At 65.0% G+C, this 20,822-nt stretch overlaps 3 protein-coding genes across 8 annotated transcripts; 1 reads left to right on the plus strand and 2 right to left on the minus strand.

Annotated features, from left to right (window-relative positions):
* Window positions 1-97: 97 nt before the first annotated feature.
* TCEA2 (transcription elongation factor A2) lies at window positions 98-8,313 on the plus strand. The gene is made up of 10 exons (XM_039479353.2): window positions 98-340; window positions 3,119-3,181; window positions 3,558-3,663; window positions 4,470-4,557; window positions 5,776-5,906; window positions 6,178-6,234; window positions 6,628-6,782; window positions 6,857-7,003; window positions 7,836-7,907; window positions 8,129-8,313. Exons 1-10 carry the CDS (start codon window positions 269-271, stop codon window positions 8,135-8,137), a joined length of 900 nt encoding a protein of 299 aa, XP_039335287.1. The 5' UTR covers window positions 98-268; the 3' UTR covers window positions 8,138-8,313.
* Window positions 8,314-9,178: 865 nt separating this feature from the next.
* RGS19 (regulator of G protein signaling 19) lies at window positions 9,179-15,499 on the minus strand. 2 transcript variants are annotated; one of them, XM_039479355.2, is made up of 6 exons: window positions 15,318-15,499; window positions 12,317-12,414; window positions 11,985-12,106; window positions 10,397-10,471; window positions 10,082-10,316; window positions 9,179-9,982 (listed from the first exon to the last, which is right to left on the minus strand). In XM_039479355.2, exons 2-6 carry the CDS (start codon window positions 12,344-12,346, stop codon window positions 9,791-9,793), a joined length of 654 nt encoding a protein of 217 aa, XP_039335289.1. In that variant the 5' UTR covers window positions 12,347-12,414; window positions 15,318-15,499; the 3' UTR covers window positions 9,179-9,790. The 2 variants fall into 2 exon arrangements, with proteins under 2 accessions (XP_039335289.1, XP_003932734.1); XM_003932685.3 differs by lacking the exon at window positions 15,318-15,499 and adding an exon at window positions 14,742-15,306.
* Window positions 15,500-18,933: 3,434 nt separating this feature from the next.
* On the minus strand, window positions 18,934-20,800 carry LKAAEAR1 (LKAAEAR motif containing 1). Of its 5 annotated transcripts, none has more exons than XM_039479359.2 (3): window positions 20,489-20,792; window positions 19,688-20,096; window positions 18,934-19,381 (listed from the first exon to the last, which is right to left on the minus strand). In XM_039479359.2, exons 2-3 carry the CDS (start codon window positions 20,087-20,089, stop codon window positions 19,118-19,120), a joined length of 666 nt encoding a protein of 221 aa, XP_039335293.1. In that variant the 5' UTR covers window positions 20,090-20,096; window positions 20,489-20,792; the 3' UTR covers window positions 18,934-19,117. The 5 variants fall into 5 exon arrangements, with proteins under 5 accessions (XP_039335293.1, XP_039335291.1, XP_039335292.1 ...); XM_039479357.2 differs by having other exon boundaries at window positions 18,935-19,381; window positions 20,719-20,800; XM_039479358.2 differs by having other exon boundaries at window positions 18,935-19,381; window positions 20,440-20,792.
* Between the last annotated feature and the right edge of the window lie 22 nt (window positions 20,801-20,822).

The raw sequence follows: 20,822 nt of genomic DNA on the forward strand, positions 1-20,822 counted from the left end.
AGACTGTGCGCGCCGCGTGGTGCCTGGGGGTTGTGGTTCAGAACGCAGCGAGCGCGGGCGCAGGGAGCGAGACGGGCGGGCGCGTGGACTACGCGTCCCAGGGTGCCGCGCGCGGCCGCGGGGCGAGGGTTTGAACCGGGGATCTGCCGCCCGCGGCGGGCCTGCGTCGGCTGCGGCGGGTGCGGGAGGTGGCGGCGGCCGGGGCCGGGGTCCCAGCCGGGCGGCGGAGGTGGGCGCGGCGGCCGCGGGGGGCGCTGCTCCTGAGGTGATGATGGGCAAGGAGGAGGAGATTGCGCGGATCGCCCGGAGGCTGGACAAGATGGTGACCAAGAAGAGCGCGGTGAGGGGCGCGGGCCGCCAGGACCCTGGGACCCCCGCCCCGCCGAGACCCCGTCGAGCCCGCCGACCCCCGTTAGGGCCGGAAGACGACCTGAGGGGCAGGACGCGACCCCTCCCTGGCAGAGACTCCCGGGACGCAGGGGAGACCCCCACCCGTGGCCGAGACCCCCGCCCCGGGCCCGCCCTGCCGTTCACTCTCGCGCCCCCGGGAGAGGCCGCGATGGGGCCTGGACCTTGTCCCGGGAGCCCCCCGCTCTGGACTCAGCCCCACCCCCCGCCCGCAGTAACAGGCTCGCACCCTTCCCTGCCCCTGCCCTGCAGACCCCCGGCCGGGCGCCGCCCCGCCCCTCGGAGCCCCCGGGGTGTCCGGGCCCCCCGGGCCTCCCTGCCGCCCTCCGGCCGGGCATCCTCGCGGGCTGCGCCCCGCCCCCAGCCGAGCCCTCTCGCGTCGCGTTTGTCACCGGCGAGAGTTTGGAGTCTGAGCTCCCCTTTTCCTCTGGAGCTTCGGTGCCTCCCCTGCCTCTTCCCGGCCCTTGTCATCCTTCACAGGCCCCGTCTGTCCCCACCCCACAAGAACCAGGCTTCTCTAATAAATTCCCTTCTTTAGCCAGGATTTAGCCCGCAGCAGCTTGGGTTGTGGGTAGTTATGTGGACACCCCTGGAAAAGGGCCGGTGTGCTTATGTAAGACCCAGGAGGTCGGACAAGCCTCCCCCGGGACCAGCTCTGCCCACTGCGGCCTGGGCCTCTGTCTCGCCGCCACAGCAGGACTTTGGAGGAGGCTGTGTGTGAGGCCTTCGGAGGGGCCAGGCCCGTGGGGGTCCAGTTCCACTGTCATGACCGTGGCGCCCTGTGCGCCTTCCCACAGAAGCATCTTTAGAGGATGGTGCCTGCCTTCCGGGGGCTGGGACGGGTCTGGTCGCGGGTCACGTGGAGCTCCTGGCCGGCTCAATAAACGTGGCCTTCGCTTTCCCACCCAGACTGTGAGCTCCTAGAGCAGGGCCAGCTGTGTGTCTGCCAGGCCAGCCCGGGGCGGTGAAGGTGGCTGAGTCATGGGCTTTGGGTGATTTGTGCGGCCACCCCAGGGCTGTGTGACTGCAGTAGGCGTTTGCGGGGAGCTTTTCGGGCTGAGCAGGGTTGAGTGTGGGTTCCTGTTGACCAGGGTTTTGGACTGGGGTCCGCACTGGGAAGGGGTGGGCTCCCACTCATTTCTGCTGGGTGCAGCACCGCCATCATTGCGTTCACACACACCCCTGGGAAATTGGTCAGCACAAAGTAGGGGTCTGTGAACCTTCTATAGCTGTTTCCAGAGATGACCTGAGAATGGAGTTATTTCCCTTCTTAAAGGAAACAACACAAAAGAGAAAAGCTGTAGGTGGGAGAAACAGGGATGGGTCAGCGCCGGGGGGAGGGTTCGGTGGGGCTCGCACAACTGACAGTAGGGGTTCTGATGGAAGAACAGCTTGAGTAGAAGCCCCAGGAGAGAATGAGGAGGGGGAGGAGGGCCAGCAGAGCCTCCTGGGGGGTCCCAGCGCCTGAGGTCCCCTGGGGGACTTGGGGGCCAGGCTTGGTGGCTTTTATGCCCCTTGTCCTGAGCCCACTGACAGCCACATAAGCTGGTACAGAGCTTTTAGTGAACAGTGCCCTTGGCTCTGGCGATCACCTCAAGCTTGGACTCTACAGCCCAAGGGGCAGGGAGATTGCCTGGGAGGGTTGATGAGGGGCTGCAGTATAAGGAGAGATGCCTCCCAGATTGCTGGGGTTGTGGGGTGGGGGACAAGCCCCTCCCATGGCCTCATCTTAGAGCAGAGGGAATGATACACGTGTGGAAACACTGGCATGTGCTTTAGAGAAGATGGGAGTATTGCAGGGTGCAGTCACAGTTTTAAATAGGAGAGGCCTTGCTGAGAAAGTGTTGTTTAAATAAAGCCTCAGTAGGAGGGAGGGAGGGAGCTGTCCTGGGAGGCTGCCCCAGGCAGTGCACCTGCAGGTGCAGAGGCCTTGGTGGTGGCTCGGTGCCTTTGGGGAGCATGGGGGAGCTGTGCCTGGTGTGGAAATGTGACTAGTTTTATGCCTGCCTCATCTGTGTGTGAGGGCCTGGAGGAAACGCAGATCTTGGGTAGGGAGATAGGCAGAGAGAATGGTGCATTGCAGCTGTCCAGGCGAGGGGTGCTCGCCAGCTTGGGGGCAACTCAGGAGCCTGGAGGACAGATGGGGGGGGGGCTGTGGGTCCTGTAGCTGTTGGCTGTGGCTGTGCCTGAAGTGAAGGCACCCTGAGAATTTGGCCTCAGCTGGGGACACTGATGTTCCTGGGTTGGCCTGTCACAGCTTGGGGGGGGGGTGCTTTGGGGGAGGCTGTGCTGCGCATCAGGGCATGAATGCACTTTCACCTGGGTGTGGCCCTGGCTGCTGGGGAGGGGCCATGGCCCTGAAGCCTCCCAGTTTACGGGGGGAGCTGGCATTTCTGTTCTGGTTTGGGCCAGTGACCTGAGGTGGCTACAATGAAGTGGGTGAGGTCATTGCCTCGGATGTGGGTCACAACCTGGAATGCTTGGGCTGCAGTACCCTCCCCTTCTTGACTGGGCAGTAAGGGCACCTCAGCTACCCAAGACACGTGGGAAGAGCCCTGGGTGTCTCCAGGTAGAGGAATTTTGGTTTCTTTTTGACCCCAGGTTAAATCTCCCAATTATCACTGCCTTGTGTCCCCTCCAGTAGCTGAAGGAGGCGATATTGTCCATTGAGATCTAAGGTCCTTTATGAAGGTCCTCCTTCTCCTTCCAGGAGGGAGCCATGGACCTGCTGCGGGAGCTGAAGGCCATGCCTATCACACTGCACCTGCTCCAGGTAGGTCCCTGCCTGCCCCAGGTCCAGGACAGCTCCTGGGGATGGCCCAGGGGATAGCAGTTCTGAGGACACCTGGCAGGACTTCCCCACCCTCCCCATCAGGCCTTAGTCGGCACAAATGCCTGTTCCTGGGGAGAGGGTCTCTGCCTTTCTCTGGGCTCAGTGGGATAGGGAGGGGAGTCTGAGGATAACCCATCTTGTCCTCCGTGGCTGAGGCTCCTGGGTTCCAAATGGGACAGCTGCCATTGGGAGCGGCATCCACCTCCCTGGTGGGTCCTGGGTTCCTGTCCTGTGGGAGCCACCAAGGGTCTGCCAGGAGGAGCTGACCCGTAGAGGGGCCCCTGGCGCCATCCGACCTGGACCACTTGCCTTGTAGTCCACCCGAGTCGGGATGTCGGTCAACGCCCTTCGGAAGCAGAGCTCTGACGAGGAGGTCATTGCACTGGCCAAGTCCCTCATCAAGTCCTGGAAGAAGCTCCTGGGTGCGGCTCAGGGAGCGCCCACTGAGTGCTGGGGCAGGGGCCCCGGGAAGGGCTGCCTCTTGCTGGTCAGCACAGTGCAGGGTGCTGGCAGTGCCCACCTTGAGCCAGGTCACCTGGGAGTGGGGCAGTGGCACACCTGGACCAGGAAGCACCCAGCTTGGGGCTGGTAGTGGATCAATGAGTGCCTGGCAGCATTGGCTGGGCGGAGTGGCCTAGGAGGCAAGGATGTGTGCTGGGGCTGGGTTCCAGGTAGAACAAGGAGAGAAGAGAGTTGAGGCCAGGACTTGAACTGACAGCACTGAGAGTAGCCAGAAGCCCTAGAGACTGTGGTGAGCTGGGGAGGTCAAGGTCATGGCCAGGAGGCTGGGAAGTGTGGGGAGAGGGGAAGCGGGAGGTGGGGCCACCTCAGCTACTCAGAAGGAACAGAGGGGCAGCCCGCAGCCAGGGAAGGGCTGGGCTGGACTGAAGGCTGCCTCTTCCTGGAGACAGCGGGGTGACTGGGGTTGCTCAGATGCCCCTGTCTGGGATGGAGGCAGCCCCCGCCAGCTCCACACCCAGACAGGGCCCAGAGGTGGCCTTTGTGCGTGCTTGTGTGGGAAAGCGTTCTGGGGAGGCAGTCTTGGGACCGCAGACGGATGGGTTGCAGGGAAGGGTGAGGACCTGCTCACAGAGGCTGGACAGCTCCCTGGCCCCTGGCTCCTCTGGCTGGGTGGGCAGCTGGGGCGGGGCGGCGTCGGTGGTCTGCGCCCCCCCCTTCTTCTGCCTTCCCCTCTTGAGCCCATCCCCCATCTTTCCTGCAACTGCAGATGCTTCAGATGCCAAAGCCAGGGAGCGGGGGCGGGGCACACCTCTGCCTACATCTTCGAGGGATGCCTCAGAGGCCCAGGACCCCAGGTAGCACACCTGGAAGGCAGGTGCACACACTGCTGCTTCCCAGCCTGTTTCCTCACCAGAGAAAGGGTGCTGATCTCTGTGTGCCTCAGCACCACTTTGAGTCCGCACACAGATTCGATGGGCCTCATGGTGTGTCCCGCCTGCAGTGACCCCCTGAGACACGGCCTGTGTCTACCTGGCTGTCAGCCAGCCACCCCGGTCTCTTCCTCCGCCAAGAGCTGCCGTATACCCTGAGTGGGCCTGTGGGAGCCCCCTGCCCTCTTTCCCCAAGACCCACTGCTGGGTCTGGTTCTCGCTGGCCCACTCTGGCTTCCCCCTCAGCCTCACTCAATGAGGGCCCCTCCTTCCTGCAAAATTCTACCAAAGGCAGGGTGCCCAGCCCCCACTCCTGCCCTGCATGTGCACGTGTGGCCACTGCTGCCAGTGGGGGGTGATCAGGGCTCTGTGGCCTGTGGCTGGGAGCTGGGGGTGCTTATGGTGACAGGCTATGGCCAAGAGACGGCTTTGCCCTTGACCATACCGGGTTGCGGTGGCTGGGCGCTGGGTTTAGCTTTGCCACTGGGAGCTCATGGACACATCTTTGCAAGTTGATTTTCCTCCAGGAAGCTGCCTGCTTCTGCCGTTTGCGAGGGGATGAGGGGAGGGCTGGGTGGATGCAGCCTGGACACTGGGCAGCCCATGTTGTGGACGAGCCCTGTGGGCACCCTGATTCCATTCTGCACGTGCCCAGTGGGGTCATCTGTGATAGTGGAGCCTGGCCTTGGGTGGCCCTGCCTGTCTTCTCCCCCAGGCAGCTGTGGGTCTCTGCCTCTCCCTGACTAGGCAGCAGCCGCAGCTGCCCTTAGCAGAGGTGTTGGTGTTGTGTCCCAGGGGGTGGGCACCCCAGATGTGGCAGGAACTGCCAGGTTCATTCTGATCTGCTGGCGATGCTGCCCAGACACTGCCTGCTGGCTCTGAGATCCCGTTTCCTCCTGAGGAATACACCCCAACCCACTGGGGACCTCAAGGCCCACTCCCTCCTGGCAGCTGGGCACACCCCGTGGACATTTGGGGTACACTCAAGATAGGCAGGGCCGTAGGCCACTGTTGGAGTCTGGCAGACTGGAGCAAGCAGGGTTTGGAGGGGGTTATGCTGTGGCACCTGCTGCTTCTGGGACCCATGTCTTGCTGGGTGCCTGCAGCCTTGCCTCTGAGCCCAGCTGGCTTGGATCTCTGCAGCCGCAAGAGGCCGGAGTTGCCCAGGGCACCGTCCACTCCGAGGATCACCACGTTTCCCCCAGTGCCCGTCACTTGTGATGCTGTGCGTGACAAGTGCCGTGAGATGCTGACTGCCGCCCTGCAGACGGACCGTGAGTGCGGCAGGCCCTGGCTCCTGAACCCGCTTGGATTCACGGGGTGGCCCAGGCCCCTGCCTGCCCGAGGAGGCCTGCTTCTGGAGGGACCACCCTCTTCCCGCAGCCATTGCTGTGTCCCTGGCAGGGGCCTGGGACCTGTGCCTGGATCATTGGCCTCTCCCAGGGACACGGGTGTCCCCTCTGAGCTGCCAGGGTTTCGTGCCGGCAGAAGGGGTGGCAGGTGGAGGAACCAGTGGGTGCTGCTAGTCAGGGCTCCCTCTTGCAGACGACCATGTGGCCATCGGTGCGGACTGCAAGCGCCTGTCGGCTCAGATCGAGGAATATATCCTTTGTGCAGGGGCCCCGGTTTCTGGCGGTGTCACGAGGCTGCGCGGCCTGGCGCCCTCTGGTGGTTGCTGGGTGCCACTGCCCAGCTGTCCGGGGGTTGCCCTCCTGGGTGGTCGGTCACCTGCCTGGGTGGTCAAGCTGTCTCAACCCGGGAGGGCCCCCTGGACCTCAGAGGAGCTGATTCTGCCTGTCGTGGGACCTCGGTCCCCTGGGACTGTAGCCTGAAGCTGGGTCTCAGTCGGGAGTGGGCCTGGGGCAGGCTCGGTCCCGCAGCCCTTCACCTCTGCACCAGGTAGTGGTGGGCAGAGCCTCTCTAGGCCTGGCACGGGGCAAGTGGTAGGTGGAGGGCGGTGACGTTGTCCTCGGACGGGTCCTTAAGCACTTTCACGCATCTTCCGGGACGTTGGGAACACAGACATGAAGTATAAGAACCGTGTGCGGAGCCGTATCTCCAACCTGAAGGACGCTAAGAATCCCGACCTGCGGCGGAACGTGCTGTGTGGGGCCATCACGCCCCAGCGGATCGCCGTGATGACCTCGGAGGTGAGCCCCCGTTGGAGGCGCTGGAGGGCTGCTCGCCTGGAGCTGTGGGCTAAGCCGCCGGCCCTGTGCTGCAGGAGATGGCCAGCGACGAGCTGAAGGAGATCCGCAAGGCCATGACCAAGGAGGCCATCCGCGAACACCAGATGGCCCGCACGGGCGGCACGCAGACCGACCTGTTCACCTGCGGCAAGTGCAGGAAGAAGAGCTGCACCTACACGCAGGCGAGCAGCCGCGGCGCCTCCCCCGGCCCTCGGGGGTCTTAAGGGCATCCAGTGCCCTCCCTGGGGCCCGTGCCTGGCTTGCTTCTGCTGGCTTCCCGAGCCTTTCAGTCCCTGACTGGGCTAAGGCGTGACGGTCACCCTCAGGGACCACCCCCTCTACCCAGGACCCCTGGGTCCCAGGAGGCAGCGTCTTGGGTGGTGGGTCCCACTTGTTCCGGGCACTCAAGTTGGAGGGCCTGGCCTGGCCTGGCCCGGCCTGAAGGTGGTGATGCTGGTGGGAGCGCCGTGCTGCCCGCTGCCTGGTGTGGAGGCGGACACCAAGGTGCGCTGGGGAGACTGTGTGGGCCCCACGAGATGGCGGGGACCCTGTTCAGAGGGGAATGCATCGAGGCGGCTGCTGCGCCTGGCAGATGAGACTTGTGAGGGGTCTGGAGGACATCCCTTCCTTTCCCTCCAAGACTGCCTGGGGCCTGGGTCTGCAGAGGCTGCCTCTCTCCTGTTCCCAGCGGCCGGTCAGAACAGGCTCTGCCTTCTGGAAGGCAGCCACGGCCACTGGGGACACCTGCTGGTTCCCCCCACCACGGGAGGCGCCGGAGGGCTGCTCCCACCTTAGCCAAGTCTGGGCCCTGCTGTCCCCAGCCGGCTGAGCTGCTTCAGGCCCATACAAGGGCCTCTGCCCTGGTAGACACTGTCTCCCTCTCCTGGAGGCTCAGCTCTGGAAGGCTGGAGTCACCTGTAGGGGCTCAGCAGCTGCCAGCACTGCCCATGGAGATGGACACCCTTTGCAACAGAGCACGGAGGCGACCCTGAGCTCACCCAGATTTCCCCACAGGTGCAGACCCGCAGCTCTGATGAGCCCATGACCACCTTTGTTGTCTGCAACGAGTGTGGAAACCGCTGGAAGGTGGGTGAGCGGCCCGGGCTGCCCTCCCAGCCCCGTTCTCTGGTGGTGGGGTGTGTCAGCCTCTGTGGCGGTGTGAGCTGGGGATGGCCCTGCCCAGCCAGCCTACTGGGAGTCTCTGGCACGGTGGGTGGAGACCCCAGCCTTGGGTGCACCTGTGCGGCCTCCCACTCTGGGGGCTCTCATGTGGCCACAAGACTGGAGGCCTCACCCCTTTCTCACAGTTCTGCTGAGCCCTCATGCAGATGTGCTGCCTGCTGCCCCATCGCCCATGTCCTCCGTTGACACAGCTTCTCTGGAGACCCCAGAAGGCGGCATGTCCTGCACTCAACCTGCCTGCCTGAATTGCACCTTTCTGCCCTTTCCCCGTAGTTATTAAATGTTTCCTTTTGCCATTTTGTTCTCCTCAGCTGGTACTGCTGGTGGGCCCCCATGCTCCACATGACCCATTCCCACTGCTGTGGACAAGGCCCCTCCCTGGGGTTGGGCAGTGCTTGGGTTTGGTCCTGGTGGGTCAGTCCCAGGAGCTTGGCTGGGGCTTCAGAGATCCCACGGGGCGGCTGTGTGTGTGAGGGCAGCGGGGAGGGGGCCTCCTGCGCGTGCCTGTCCTGTGCGGGGTGGCTGTGTGAGGGCAGCGGGGAGAGGACCCTGTGCGCGCGCTGACAGCCTGTACGGAGCAGTGTCTTCCCCGCTGCCTCAGGCGTGGGCTGCTCAGGGCCCAGGTCTGCTCCTGGCACTTTAGGACAGCTTGTCCCCATGCTGCTGCCTCTGTTCTTGTGGGAGTTATGGTCTCAGGGCCGTGAGCCAGTCAGCTTCAAATCACTTACCTTCCCAGAAATGTAGGGGTGGGGCTGTGAGATGGTGAAGATGACACAGTGCCAGGCACCAAGCCATCCCTCCTGCCCCAGCCAGCCTGCCTCTGGGGACCCCGTGCAGCCAGGCCTGGGCGGCCCCTCCTGCTGCCTCTTGACCTCTGCAGTGCTGTGGGTCACGCTGTTCTAGCCCCACGTCACTGCTGAGGAGGCTGAGGCCAAGGCCCTGGAGCCCATGCCCCGGGCAGGGTGAAGCATAGCTACCCACTGGGGCCCCTGTTCTGAGGAGGGGTCTGGTGGAGCCCAGGGCGTGGGAGGAGGGGCAGGCACACAGGCTGTCTCCCCTCAGGGGGGCACTGGAGCCCCTGTCCTGGGACAAGGACACTCCTCCCCGGCCCTGAGTGTGGGGCCACCCCTCATTCTCCAGTCTGTCCCCAAAGTTGGAAAAAAGTGAGGAGAGACTTTTGCTTTAAAAATACCTTCAATTAATAAGACATCCTATTTTGGGGAGGTTAGGGATAGAGATAAATATGAAAACTTTTTTTTTTTTGGTAAAACACATATCAAGGACATGTTTCCAGGTTTCAAGTTCATGAACATATAAAACAGAAATTGGGTCCTGGCACCTTGAGTGCAGGATTCTGAGGTTCTGCATCTGGTTCTGAGGTGCTGGGTTTGGTTCTGGGGACAGCTCAAGTAGGAGGTCTCCTTATGTCACAAAACTACACGACGTGGAGGCTCTAGATCCACCAAAGGCTAGTCTGGGGCCCGTCAGCTGCCTGGGGAGGGGCCCCAACGAGGCTCATGGGTCCAGCATGCCTCCTGGGGGGACCCCTGCTCTCACCACCCGAGTCCCCAGCCAGGAACACCGTGCCAGCCAGCTGTGGGCGATGAGGGGGCTTCTGACCCGCCCTGCACCTGGAGTTCCTGCTCGGGATGGTGGGCAGAGCCAGAAGACACAGCACTCCCCACTGGGTCTAGGACGGCCTCCAGGGCTGGGGCCTGCAGGTGGGCGCCCTGACAGCAACCCAGAGTCTGCCAGGGGAGGCGGCGGGGTCTGTGCTGCCGGGCAGCCTAGGCCTCAGAGGAGGACCGTGAGGGTCCCTGCAGCAGCAGGGCCCGGTAGGTGGGAGAGCTGAGGAAGCGCGGGTAGGAGTCCCTGTGCATGAGCGTGTAGATCTGCAGCTGCGCATCGTCGAACGTGTGCGCGGACGGCTCCTGCATCTTCTTGTTGATGCCCTCCCGCACGCGGGAGTCCAGGCTCACCTGCGGGACAAGGCACTGGGGTCAGGGGGCTTGGGAGGGACCTTCCCCACCCGGTGCCTGGAGCAGGCTGCCTCCTGCCCGTGCCGGCGGCGGGCGCACCTCCCTGGGGGACAGGATGGACACATAGTCCTCGTAGATGAGCCGCGCCTTCTCGTCCACCATGTGCTGGTTGGCCTCGGCCTTCAGCTCCTCGCAGGCCAGCCAGAAGAGCATGTTCTCCTCGCTGTACTCCGTCCGCAGGAAGGCCCGGAACACACTGCGTCCCGCCGGGCTGTGCATCAGCTTGTCAAAGGACTGCGCCCAGCTCTGCACCTCCTCAGCACTTGGCGTGGCACTGTGAGCATTGGGGCTGCGTTAGGCCCGAGTCTCCCGGCCTGGGCCCCCAGCACGCACAAACCAGCCGGGTGGACTCACCACACTTCACAGCTGGGGAGGGGCTGCAGCTTGCTCTCCCGGGAGGCCTGCCACGCACGCCGCCGCTCTTCGTTCCTAGAGCAGGGAGGAAGCGGCACCGCCCTGGCACCTGGGGTCTCCCTGTCGGTCCCTCCCCAGTTCCCCAGGGAATATGCTGTCCGGGTTGCTGTTCCTGCCACAGTGCTCAGGCAACAGACTCTGCCCCAGTGGCCGGGACTTTCTGGCCTTCCAGGAGGGACCCTTTGGCTCCTGGTCCCTGGCCCACTGGGCAGGACCCTGCTTCTAGGCCTGATCTCGACCCCCGTCCCTGTCCCTGCGATGGGGCCGCACGCTGCAGGTCTGGCGCGAGTGAGGGTCCCAAACCCACGTGTCCACACTGGTCAGGTCCTGGAGCCTGACCCCTGGCTCTCTCAAGGGAAGCTTCTTCCCTGCCTTGGCTACTAGCACCGTCAGGGCTGGACCCAAATCCACACCCGGCTGACCTTTCTCCAGGGCACCTGGATGGCTGGCAGACGTCGTGTACCCAGACGTCCTGACTCCTCTGGACAAGGCCCCTGACTCCTCCCACCCCCTCTCCTCACTGCCCCCTGCCCACCCCCACATTGCTCATGGGTCAGCTGGTCAGCTGACCCCACGTGGGTCCTGAAGCACTGTCCCCTCATCAGCCAGGGCCTGAAGCCTGAGTAGGGCCAGGCTTCTGCAAGGCGGGAAGACATCCACCAGCTCCCCTACTCTCCTAGAAAATGTGTTATCACTTGGGAGTCCCACTCCCACCCCCACAGGAATGCCCAGAGGCCCCCCTCTAACCCCGTGCTCTTTTCCCCCTGCACACGCTGTCTGGGGAGCTCTTGGCCATCACCCGGGGCCAGCGGTTCCCTCTTTGGGTCTCTGCTCGAAAGTCCCTCCACCCCACACAGTCTGGGGGGTTCTGTGCCTGTCTTTCTTTCTTTTCTTGAGACTGAGTTTCACTCTTGTTTGCCCAGGCAGGAGTGAAATGGCAGAATCTCGGCTCACTACAACATCCGCTTCCCAGGTTCAAGCGATTCTCCTGCCTCCCGAGTAGCTGGGATTACAGGTGCCCGCCACCACGCCTGGCTAATTTCGTATTTTTAGTAGAGATGGGGTTTTGCCATGTTGGCCAGACTGGTCTTGAACTCCTGACCTCAGGTGATCTGCCCGCCTCGGCTTCCCAAAGTGCTGGGATTTCAGGTGTGAGCCACCACACCTGGCCTGTGCCCGTCTCACTCCACTGCAGGCACCCAGGGCCCAGCCTGGGCTGGCTCATAGCAGCATCGATAAGCACATGCTATGTGAATGGGAGCACGCGTATACACAGCAGCTGGATGCGCCCTTGGCAAGACAGGTACAAGAACCATACACAAGCCCCCTGACCTCACCAGGGGCCAAGGCACCAGCCACTCATCACCAGGGCCCCACAGACCCTGGACAGGACAGGGCTGGCTTCGAGGTGGCAGGGGCATCCTGCCTGCAGGGGATCCCTCAGAAGCCACCACTGGGATCCCTCCTGGGTCTCCTTGGCCCCATACCCCAGCCCCCTCCTCAGCTGGGCACCCCAGGCCCCACTCACCAGGAGCAGCTACAGCAGCAGCACCAGCACAGGCAGCAAGGGTTGCGGCTGGGGGCTGCTGGAGGGGCTGCATCATGACTGGACATTGAAGGGGGCCGGTCCGCCTCCTCTGGCCCTGTGTTCTGCAGGGAGATGGGGCTACGTCAGTCTCCAGGTCAGAACCCACCAGACCCACCACCTTTCACCTGCCCTCCCATGGGTGGCCCCTGGTCCCAGGGACATGACCCTTCTGGCCTCCCAGGTGTTCAGGGGTCTCCCAACTCCCTGTGGCCCCTCAGCTTGCCCCACCCCATCTCCCCCAGGGGAGCAGAGGCAGAGGGGAGGTGGCCTACCTGCTTCTCAGCCTCATGCGGGGTGGGCATGGGTGGGCGGAGGAAGTTGCCCAGGCTCCGTGGTGCCAGCTCTCAGACCCTCACCACAGCCTGGGGGTCTGGGGAGAGGTGCCAAGGTTCTGACTGAGAACCAGAAACCCCAGGCCCCGCCTGTCCCTTAGGAGGGGTCCTGAGAGGGTGTCTCCCTAGCGGGGCCTGCTCCTGCCTCTGGACCTGGCTCTGCTGAGGGCTCCTATGCCTACTCTAAGCTTACAGCAGGGCTGGGAGGGGGCCCAGGGTCACGGAGGAGGGGACTGAGGCAGCTTGTGGCCCCTCCTCCCAGGCTGCGCCCCACATGAGGCCCCCACAGGAGGTTCCGGGACACCCCATCCGCTCAGTCCCTGGGAAGCCGGAAGCCTGGGTTCCTCTTTCTTGGTTTCCGGCTCCCAGCCCCTCCCAAAGGGGCCCCGAGAGTCTGGGGCTACTAACTGATGCATGAGGGTGGTGGCCAGACTCGTTTCTAGGGGGTCAGGTGGGGAGGAGGCAGAGCAGCTCTCTCCCAAGAGTACAGGTCTGTCTGTAGGGCCCGGAGGTCTCAGCCAGGGTGGCAGGCTAGCCCTGTGGCATTGAGGATTTAAGTGGGACTCACGGCCGGACCTCTTGAGGGTATGGGAAAGGGTGCAGGGCCCTGGTGAGGAGGGACGTGCCCCCCAAACATGGTTCTTTGGTCCTGCTGCCTCCTACCCGACTTCCCTCCCTTCCTGCCCACTACCTCTAGGCTGTGAAACCGCTGTGGACCAAGGCCCTACCGTAGGGCACGCCAGCCAGGGAAGTGGGGGTAGCAGTGGGCAGGGAACCCTGCTCCCCAGTCAAAGCCCCGGAGTTGCTGATGGGCGTGGTGCGGTGCGGTGTGGTGTGGTGCGGTGCGGTGCGGTGCGGTGTGGTGTGGTGTGGTGTGTGTCTTTCCTGGTGTTTGGCTGTGCCGTCTGCAGGGGAGGTGTGCCAGGAACGCCAAGGCTGTGGGTCGCCCTCGTGCTACCCAAGATACGACTTCGAATCCCAAGTCTCCTTGGGTGATGGCACAGGGTACCGATCTGCCCTGGAGGCGGTTGTGAGCACCCGAGCCCACCTCTGCCCAGGGTAGGGCCCTCTGGGTCTCCGTGCACACCGCCAGCCTCCTCATCTGCCACCCTCCTCCCTGGCCAGGAGGCTCACAACTTGGTTGGACTTTATTGTCTCAATCTTCACCCTCCCTGATGTGCCTCCCCTAGCCTGTGGCCTTTGAGTGCCTGTTTCTGTCTGGTTGGCCTCTCTTGGCCTCCTGGGATGGGGTGTAAATGAGCTCAGAGAAGACAATGCTGGAGTTCTGCACTCTTAGGACACCCACTGCCCCCAGGACCTGGGCATGCAGAGGCCACTGCCCCGGCCCAAGTCTGGAGCAGGTGCAGGGGACCTCAGCCCCTTACCACCTGCCCACCTTCCGCTGAGACTGTGGGTCCCATGGGCTCCTAGCAAGTACATGAGGGGACAGAAAGCAGCCCTGCAGCTGGGCTTCCTTTTAGGGGTCAAGTTTCTAGGGAAAGGAAGGGGTGTGGCACCCTGAGGTTTGGTAGCTGCACCAGACGGGGCTGTGACTTCCCCAGGCGGCAGTTCTTCCTCCTCTCTGTCCCCACCCAGGGTCCTCCCCCACCCTGGATACTGTCCCTCCTGGGCTACCATCTCCACCCCGGCTCTGAACTAGAGGAGGGGATGTGTGTAGGGGTGCAGGGCCAGGGTGCCAGGGGCTTCGTTTGCTGCAGAGGAGGGAGCCAGCCCCTTCTTTCCCAGTTGCAGGCCCTGGACCTGGTCACCATCCCTGGGCCTGGCTTCTTGTACCTTCTCTGGTCAACTGGGACCACCTATGTCTCCAGGCTACTCCCCTTCTCTCCTAGGGGATAGAGTCTCAACTAGGGTTCCCCTGCTCGTCACCCTGGTACTGGGGATCCCCCTTCCCCAGTCCCCCAGGCTTTGGCCCCCAAATCTGGGATGGGAGAGGCGGGACAGGCGGCACGTCTGGTCTCTGGGGATAGAGGCTCCCTTGGGAGTGGCTGTTGCTTTGCTCCACAGAAGGAAAAAGAACGTCCCAGAGCCTGCCCAGTCCAAAAAAAGAATAAGAAAATGTGACAATCCCAGAAAAAAATGTCACAACCTTTGAGAGGGGGGTTGAGAGGGGCTCCATTCTCAGTTCTGTTCCTGCCCATGGCCTTTCCCATCTGCCACCCTCCCCATCTGGCTTGGGCGAACCCCAGCCTGGTCCCTCCAAAGGCGGCCAGCCCTCCCCAGCCCACCTCTGAAACAGTGGTGGTGACCCACCCACCTCGCTCCTCTCTCTGCTCTTAGGGTCGGGAGCCTGTGTCCTCCTCCAGCCTCTGACGCCCCCACCCCTACCTCAAGGCGCCCTACTCACCAGCGACCCAAAGGCGGGGTGGGGGCAGGACGGGCCAGGTTGGGTGTGGGCCCCACCCTGGCTGCCGAAGGGGCGTGCACTGCAGCAGCAGGGACTCAAGTCAGACGGCAGGAGGGACTCCTGCCTCGCTCTGGAGGGAGGCCAGCGCCAGGAGCCCCCAATCGGCTGGGGCCGGGGGCGCAGCGCCTTCCCTACAGCTCGCGGGGCTGAGTGGCGGCCAGATCTGGCGAGGTGGGGGCGGGGGCCGACAGTGTCCCGCCCCGGCCCCTCCTCACCAGGCTGATGGAGGGAGGAAGACGCGGAAACCTGGGTTCTTCCGGCCCCCACCTTTGAGCAATCACTTCCCCAGGCTTTGAGCTCCAGAAAAAGGGGAACTCGGCCGTAGCGCCCCCTCCCCCACGCGCGGGGGCCGGGCTGCAGCTCCACTGCGGCCCAGGGTCCACGTGGACCTGGCGGCGGGAGCCCGTGGGGTTCGAGGCCCGAGCGCCGCCTCCCGAGGCTCCCGCCCCGCTCGGTCCCCGGGCCCGGGCAGGGAGGGGCAGGGCCGCCGTCCCCGCGCCGCGCGCGCGCACTCACCAGCCGCGCTCCCGAGCCGCTCGCGCCGCCGCCGGCCCGCGCGCTCCGAGGTCCCGCCAGGCCGTCGCGGGGGGGTTGGGGGCCGCAGTGCGCAGGCGCCTCGGCCGCACTTCCCCAAAGCCCCGCCGGGACTTCCTCGCGCGGGGAGGCGCCAGGCCCGCCGCGGCCCTCCCCGCTGTGCCCCAAGATCGGCCTCGCCCCCGCCCGCGCTCGGCCCCCGCCCCCTCCCGCGCTCGGCCCCGCCCTGCCCCGCCCGCGCTCAGCCCCGCCCCCTGCTCCGCCCCGCGCTTGGCCCCGCCCCGCCCAGCGCTCGGCCCCGCCCCCGCCCCCGCTCTGCCCGCGCTCAGCCCGTCCCGCCCCGCCCCCGCCCCGCCCCCCGCGCTCGGCCCCGCCCCTCCCGCGCTCAGACCCGCCCCGCCCCGCGCTCAGCCGGCCCCGCCCCGCCCCGCCCCCCGCGCTCGGCCCCGCCCCGCCCCGCCCCGCGCTCGGCCCCGCCCCGCCCCCGTCCCGCGCTCGGCCCCGCCCCGCCCCGCGCTCAGCCTACACGGTCGCTCGGGGGTGGCCTGCAGGGTCGGGGTGTGGCAGCCCGAGCTGCTCTGTCGCCGACGGGCTTCAGCCGTGGCCCCCGACGCTGCTCGGCGTGACCGCCCCTGCCTTGCGTTTCGCGTGGGGCTCCCACTCGGGAAGGGGCGGCTGCTGTGACGGGCTGGGCCGCGGCCCCCAACCCCGCCTCCCCCCGCCCCGCACCGGCTCTCTCAGCCTCGTCTGTGAAACCGGGTTAAGAGCATTTCGCGCTGTGGGGGCTTCTCGCGGAAGGGGGAGATGCCTGAACTGCGGGGCTGGGGAACTGGGGGTGCGGCTCTTGCATCCGCAGTCACACTGAATGTCTCTGTGGGGCCTGGCGGAGTCCCTGCTGACCCGCGTACCCCTGGACGTCCTGAAGCTCAAAGCCACACTGCCGCCTTTTCCACGAATGCCCTGTCCCTTTGGCCGACCCTTCGCCTCCTTCGTGACTCGGTACAGACCGGGTCAGGCTTCTCGTCCCAGCACGTGTCAGGTGGCCCTGACCCTGCTCTGGAATCGCCTGCAGAACGTCTGTGCCCCCCTCCCCCGTGTGCAGCTCCCGTCCTCCCCAAGCACGTGGCCAGGACACCTCCAGTGTCGGGGGCCGCCCATAAAATGCATTCCAATTGCACAAGTCAGGTGTACACCTTCACAGAACTCTGAGGCCTGGAAAGGGAGCTGGAGATCTTGCTTGTGCCCCTAATTCGGCAGACAAGGATCAGTATCTGCGAGTCCCTGTGGGCCAGGCTGTGGGACCAGAAGCCAGGAACACGGGTCAGCCTGGATCTGCTGCTGGGGGCACAGGTGAGTTGTGGGGGGCAGGCAGGAAAGGCCTGGGTGAGAGGCAGGAGCACTGAGGAGGGGAGGGCACTGGACTGCTGGGTTGGGCAGGAGCCTGGAGGGGGAGGCCAGAGGCAAGAGGGCCCTGGAGGACAGGCTGCCTCTTGAAGCTGTGCCCAGAGCCCTGGCCGACTTGACCTCAGAACCCTGTGGCTGCCATGTTGTCAGGCCAGGCCAGGCAAGGCAGGGGCCAGGAAGCCCATGGGGACAAGAGGCGGGCTGCTTCTTATTCAGCCCAGGTAACACTCCTGAGAGGTGGGCACAGGTGAGGTCAGGGAGGCTTAATGAAGATGGGCCAGCACCTGGTCCAGGCCACACAACCAGGTGGACCCTGCCCAGCGGGTCGGCCTGTTGTCTCCGCTGTGGGAAATGCAGGTGTGGGTAGCTGGCGGCGGATGAAGGTCAGTGCCCTCCCTGTGCCCTTGGGTTACTCTGCAATCCCCTCATCACCGCCCCATTTCCTCTGGCCCCTTGGGCCTGCTCTCCATTCCCGTGGCTTCTGCACAGAGCATCCCTGAAGTCCATGGGTGGAGCCAGGTGAGCTGGGCAGTGGATGATGCAGGTGGGATTTGAACCCAGGACCCTCTGCTCCCTCACAGTCCCCAATATATTGGGCCTTGGTCCACATGCCTTCCTTTCCCACAGAGCTTTCTACAGGCAGGAGTTCCCCCGGCCCTGCAGAAATGTCCCAGGCCCCATTCCCTAGCTCCTTTGCACACCTAGCCCCCTCCTTTCATGGGGATCAGAGGGCCTGTGTGCTGGTCTGACCCTGGAGCAGTCAGAGGTCCCTGCCTTGCTGGCCTTTGCAGGGTGCTGGGCTTGCTGTGTCTGCCTCTGCCCCTCTTTCCTTGGTGCCTATCTGATGCAGAGTGACCCGTCCCCTCTGGAGCACTTGCTGCGTGTGGGGCACTGCACCAAGACCCTGATTTTAAAGATGAGGAAATGGAGTCTCAGAGGTGATAATGTGTGATTCTCCTAGATGAACTCATTCTACACACTCAGTCAGTCCCCGAGACAGAATCCTGGGGTCCAGGCTGTAGGGAGTTTGGCCAGAGGACACCAGGGCTGGTGTCACCATATGCCACAAGCACATCAGGGTGTGAGTGGTTGCCACTGCTGGACAGAGATGGCCTCCCCTTCCCTGTCTGTCTGCCCCGCACAAGCCCCTTCCCCCTGGCCTCCTTCCTTTTTCCCCTCCCCTTCCTGAACCCCCTCCTGACATGTCAGCCGACTTCTGAGCTCTGTGTACAGTCTGGGCTTGGGTCAAGGCCAAGGGCAGCAACAGCCCAGAAAGAGTAAAGGGCCAGGTGCGCGGGGAGAAGGGCTGACTGAGGGGCCAGAGTGAGTAGTTCCCACCCCGGCCAGGGTTGGGGAGGGTCACTGGCTGCCATGGAGCAGGATCCCTTCTGGACCCCAGATTGGACCTCTGCCCCTCCTTCCAGGTCTGCTCTTGGCTCCAGGCAGAGCCAGCTGGAGCCCCCTGGCAGGGGGAGGGGTTTGTCTGAGTTCCTGTAGTTCCCGCTTTTGTGCAGCCTGCTGGACAGGGTGCTGGGAGGGAGGAAAAGGAGGAGGGGCCTAGGGAAGTCCCAGCTTCTGCAAAGAGCCCATGTGGGGGAGAAGAGTAAGGTCTGCCCAGACATCTGGGGGCTTTTCAGAGTCCAGGGATTTTGTAGGTAATGGGCCTGTTTGTCAGAATGGGACATGGGTGGTTTCCTTTTGAGAGAGAGAGAGAGAGACAGAGAGAGAGAGAGAGAGAGAGAGAGAGAGAGAGAGAGAGACGAGACAGAGAGACAGAGACAGAGAGACAGAGAGACACAGGCAGACAGACAGAGGCACAGGGCATTAAGGGGTCACAGGAGGCTATTCAGGATGGGAAAAAAGACCAGAGGGCGAGGGTTTTTCTCTAGGGCAGCAGGGGCCTCCCAGAGGGGGTTCCTCTTCCTCAGTCTCTGGGTCCTCTGGGCACAGCTGGTGCCTCTTCAAAGGTCAGCTTAGGTCACTTCGCTGCCCACAGCACCGCCCTCTACCCCTGGTGGGGTGACTTGCACTCGGACCACTGTAGCCCGAGACTGCCCTTCTGGGGGTGTGACTGCTGCTGAAACAGGCTCTTTCTCCATCGTCCCCAAGACTGGGGGCCTCCCATGGACCTGCAGAGCGCCAGGTTGCCTACGGGGCAGGTCGGGTTTGGGGGCAGGCGTGTCTCTGACCTGTTACTTTCACCCCAGCCACTTGCATCGCCCACTAAATAAGTCTGTGAGGTCCACGGGAGAGGGAGCGCCCATACTCCTCGCTCCCCTCAGGGGTCCTGGGGAGCCGGCGCAGAAAGACCAGAGAGCCTTCGGAGAACGATTACTTTATGTGGGAGGTTGGGGCGGGTCGCACGCTCTGGGTCGCCGTCACCGCGGGAAGATGCTGCTGTCCACGTTCTCCTCCAGGATGGCCTCCACGCGCCTCCGCTGCGGGGGGACAGGCTGGGGCCGGGTGTGGGCAGAGGCGGGCGGGGGCCCCCTCCCCGCTCCCCCGTGGCTCGCCCGCACCTCTTGGCGGTCCAGGGGGTCCGGGATCCGCGTGGGCCTCAGCTGTGGTGGCAGGAACAGCTCGAGCCGGATGGAGGCGCGCGCGGACTTCTGCTGCTGGATGAGCAGCTCGATCTCCTCCGCCTGCCGGGGCTCGGTGGCTGAGCTCGCGCCCCTCGCGCCCCGCCCCATTCCGCGCCCCGTGCGCCGCGCCCCGCCCCACGCGCCCCGCCCCGTTCCGCGCGCCCCGTGCGCCCCGCCCTCAGCCCCACGCGCCCCGCCCCGTTCCGCGCGCCCCGTGCGCCCCGCCCCGCCCCACGCACCCCGCCCCGTTCCGCGCGCCCCGTGCGCCCCGCCCCGCCCCACGCGCCCCGCCCCGTTCCGCGCGCCCCGTGCGCCCCGCCCTCAGCCCCACGCGCCCCGCCCCGTTCCGCGCGCCCGTCCCCTCACCCGCATGCGGGTGTAGCGCAACCGCAGGGCGCGGACTCGCCCGCGGGCCTCTGCCGCCTTGAGGACGCCCAGGAGCAGGTTCTGGCGCTCCGAGGGCAGCTCGAGCGCCTGCGTCCACCGGCGCGGGTCGGGCAGGCGGTGCCCCGGCTCCACCGACGCGCGCTGAAAGGTGGAGGCGGCCGCGCCCGCGTCCTCCCTGAGGTCGCTGAAGAGCAGGTGGCGGCGGCGCTGCGCGGGGAGCAAGGCCGCCAGCCCCTGCGGCGTCAGGGCCCAGCCCGGCTTTCGGGGCTCCGTCGCGGGCTCCGCCTTGGTGCCCTCCGAACCCCGCCCCGCGCCGGGTGCGCTCTTCCCGCCTCGCTCCTGCGGGCCCTGGCGCCGGGCCTCCTTCGCCGGCGGCGGCATCCTCCCCCTGCGGAGGGAAGAGGGCGTCCTGTAGGTGGCCCCGGGGCCCTGACCGCCCCTTGGGGAGCCCCGTGCGCCCCAGCTCCGGCCCGCTGGGCTCCCGGCAGTCGGACTTGGTCCCGCACCCCCAGCCTCTTAGCTCGGCCGAGGCGCACTCCCTTTCCCGAGCAGCGGCCCTGCCGGAGTCCTGCAGGCAACTGGGACTTTCTCATCAACTCAGTTGCAGGAACTGTCTCTCCTGCCCTACCGGCTGCTGTGTTTGAACCGAGGAAATGCAGAGACCCCGGAGTGGGTCTCAGGCCCTGGCAGGCTGGGCGCCACATAGAGACCTCTAGGTGACCCCGGGGCACCTTCATTGTGCCCCCATGTCTGCGGTTCCCGATAGTCGGCATCTCCCACCAGACAGCTGGCTCTTCCCCTTCGGGGCCTCGATGGTCGTAGGGAGCAGAGCCTTGGGGGCAGCTGACAGGAGGGAGGGTCCTCGATGGGGAGAGGGGGAAAGAGTCAACAGCCCAGCTGGCCAGACGCAGAGCCACGGCCCGGCCCGACCCGGCGGCTGCGAACGCCCCCACCCCTCCTTAGCTCCGGGAGCCGAGGTCCTGCCCGGTCTTGGTCCCCACACTCCATACTTGCTGCCTGCTTGGGTCGGCGGAACCGCTGTGCAGCGCAGGCTCCCTGGGGCTTGTTGACGCGGTTGCCCAGCAACCCGGAGTCCTGCGCCTCCCTCCCTCGA

This window comes from Saimiri boliviensis, chromosome 9 (genome assembly GCF_048565385.1).
Source record: "Saimiri boliviensis isolate mSaiBol1 chromosome 9, mSaiBol1.pri, whole genome shotgun sequence".
Classification (NCBI taxonomy): Eukaryota; Metazoa; Chordata; class Mammalia; order Primates; family Cebidae; genus Saimiri; species Saimiri boliviensis.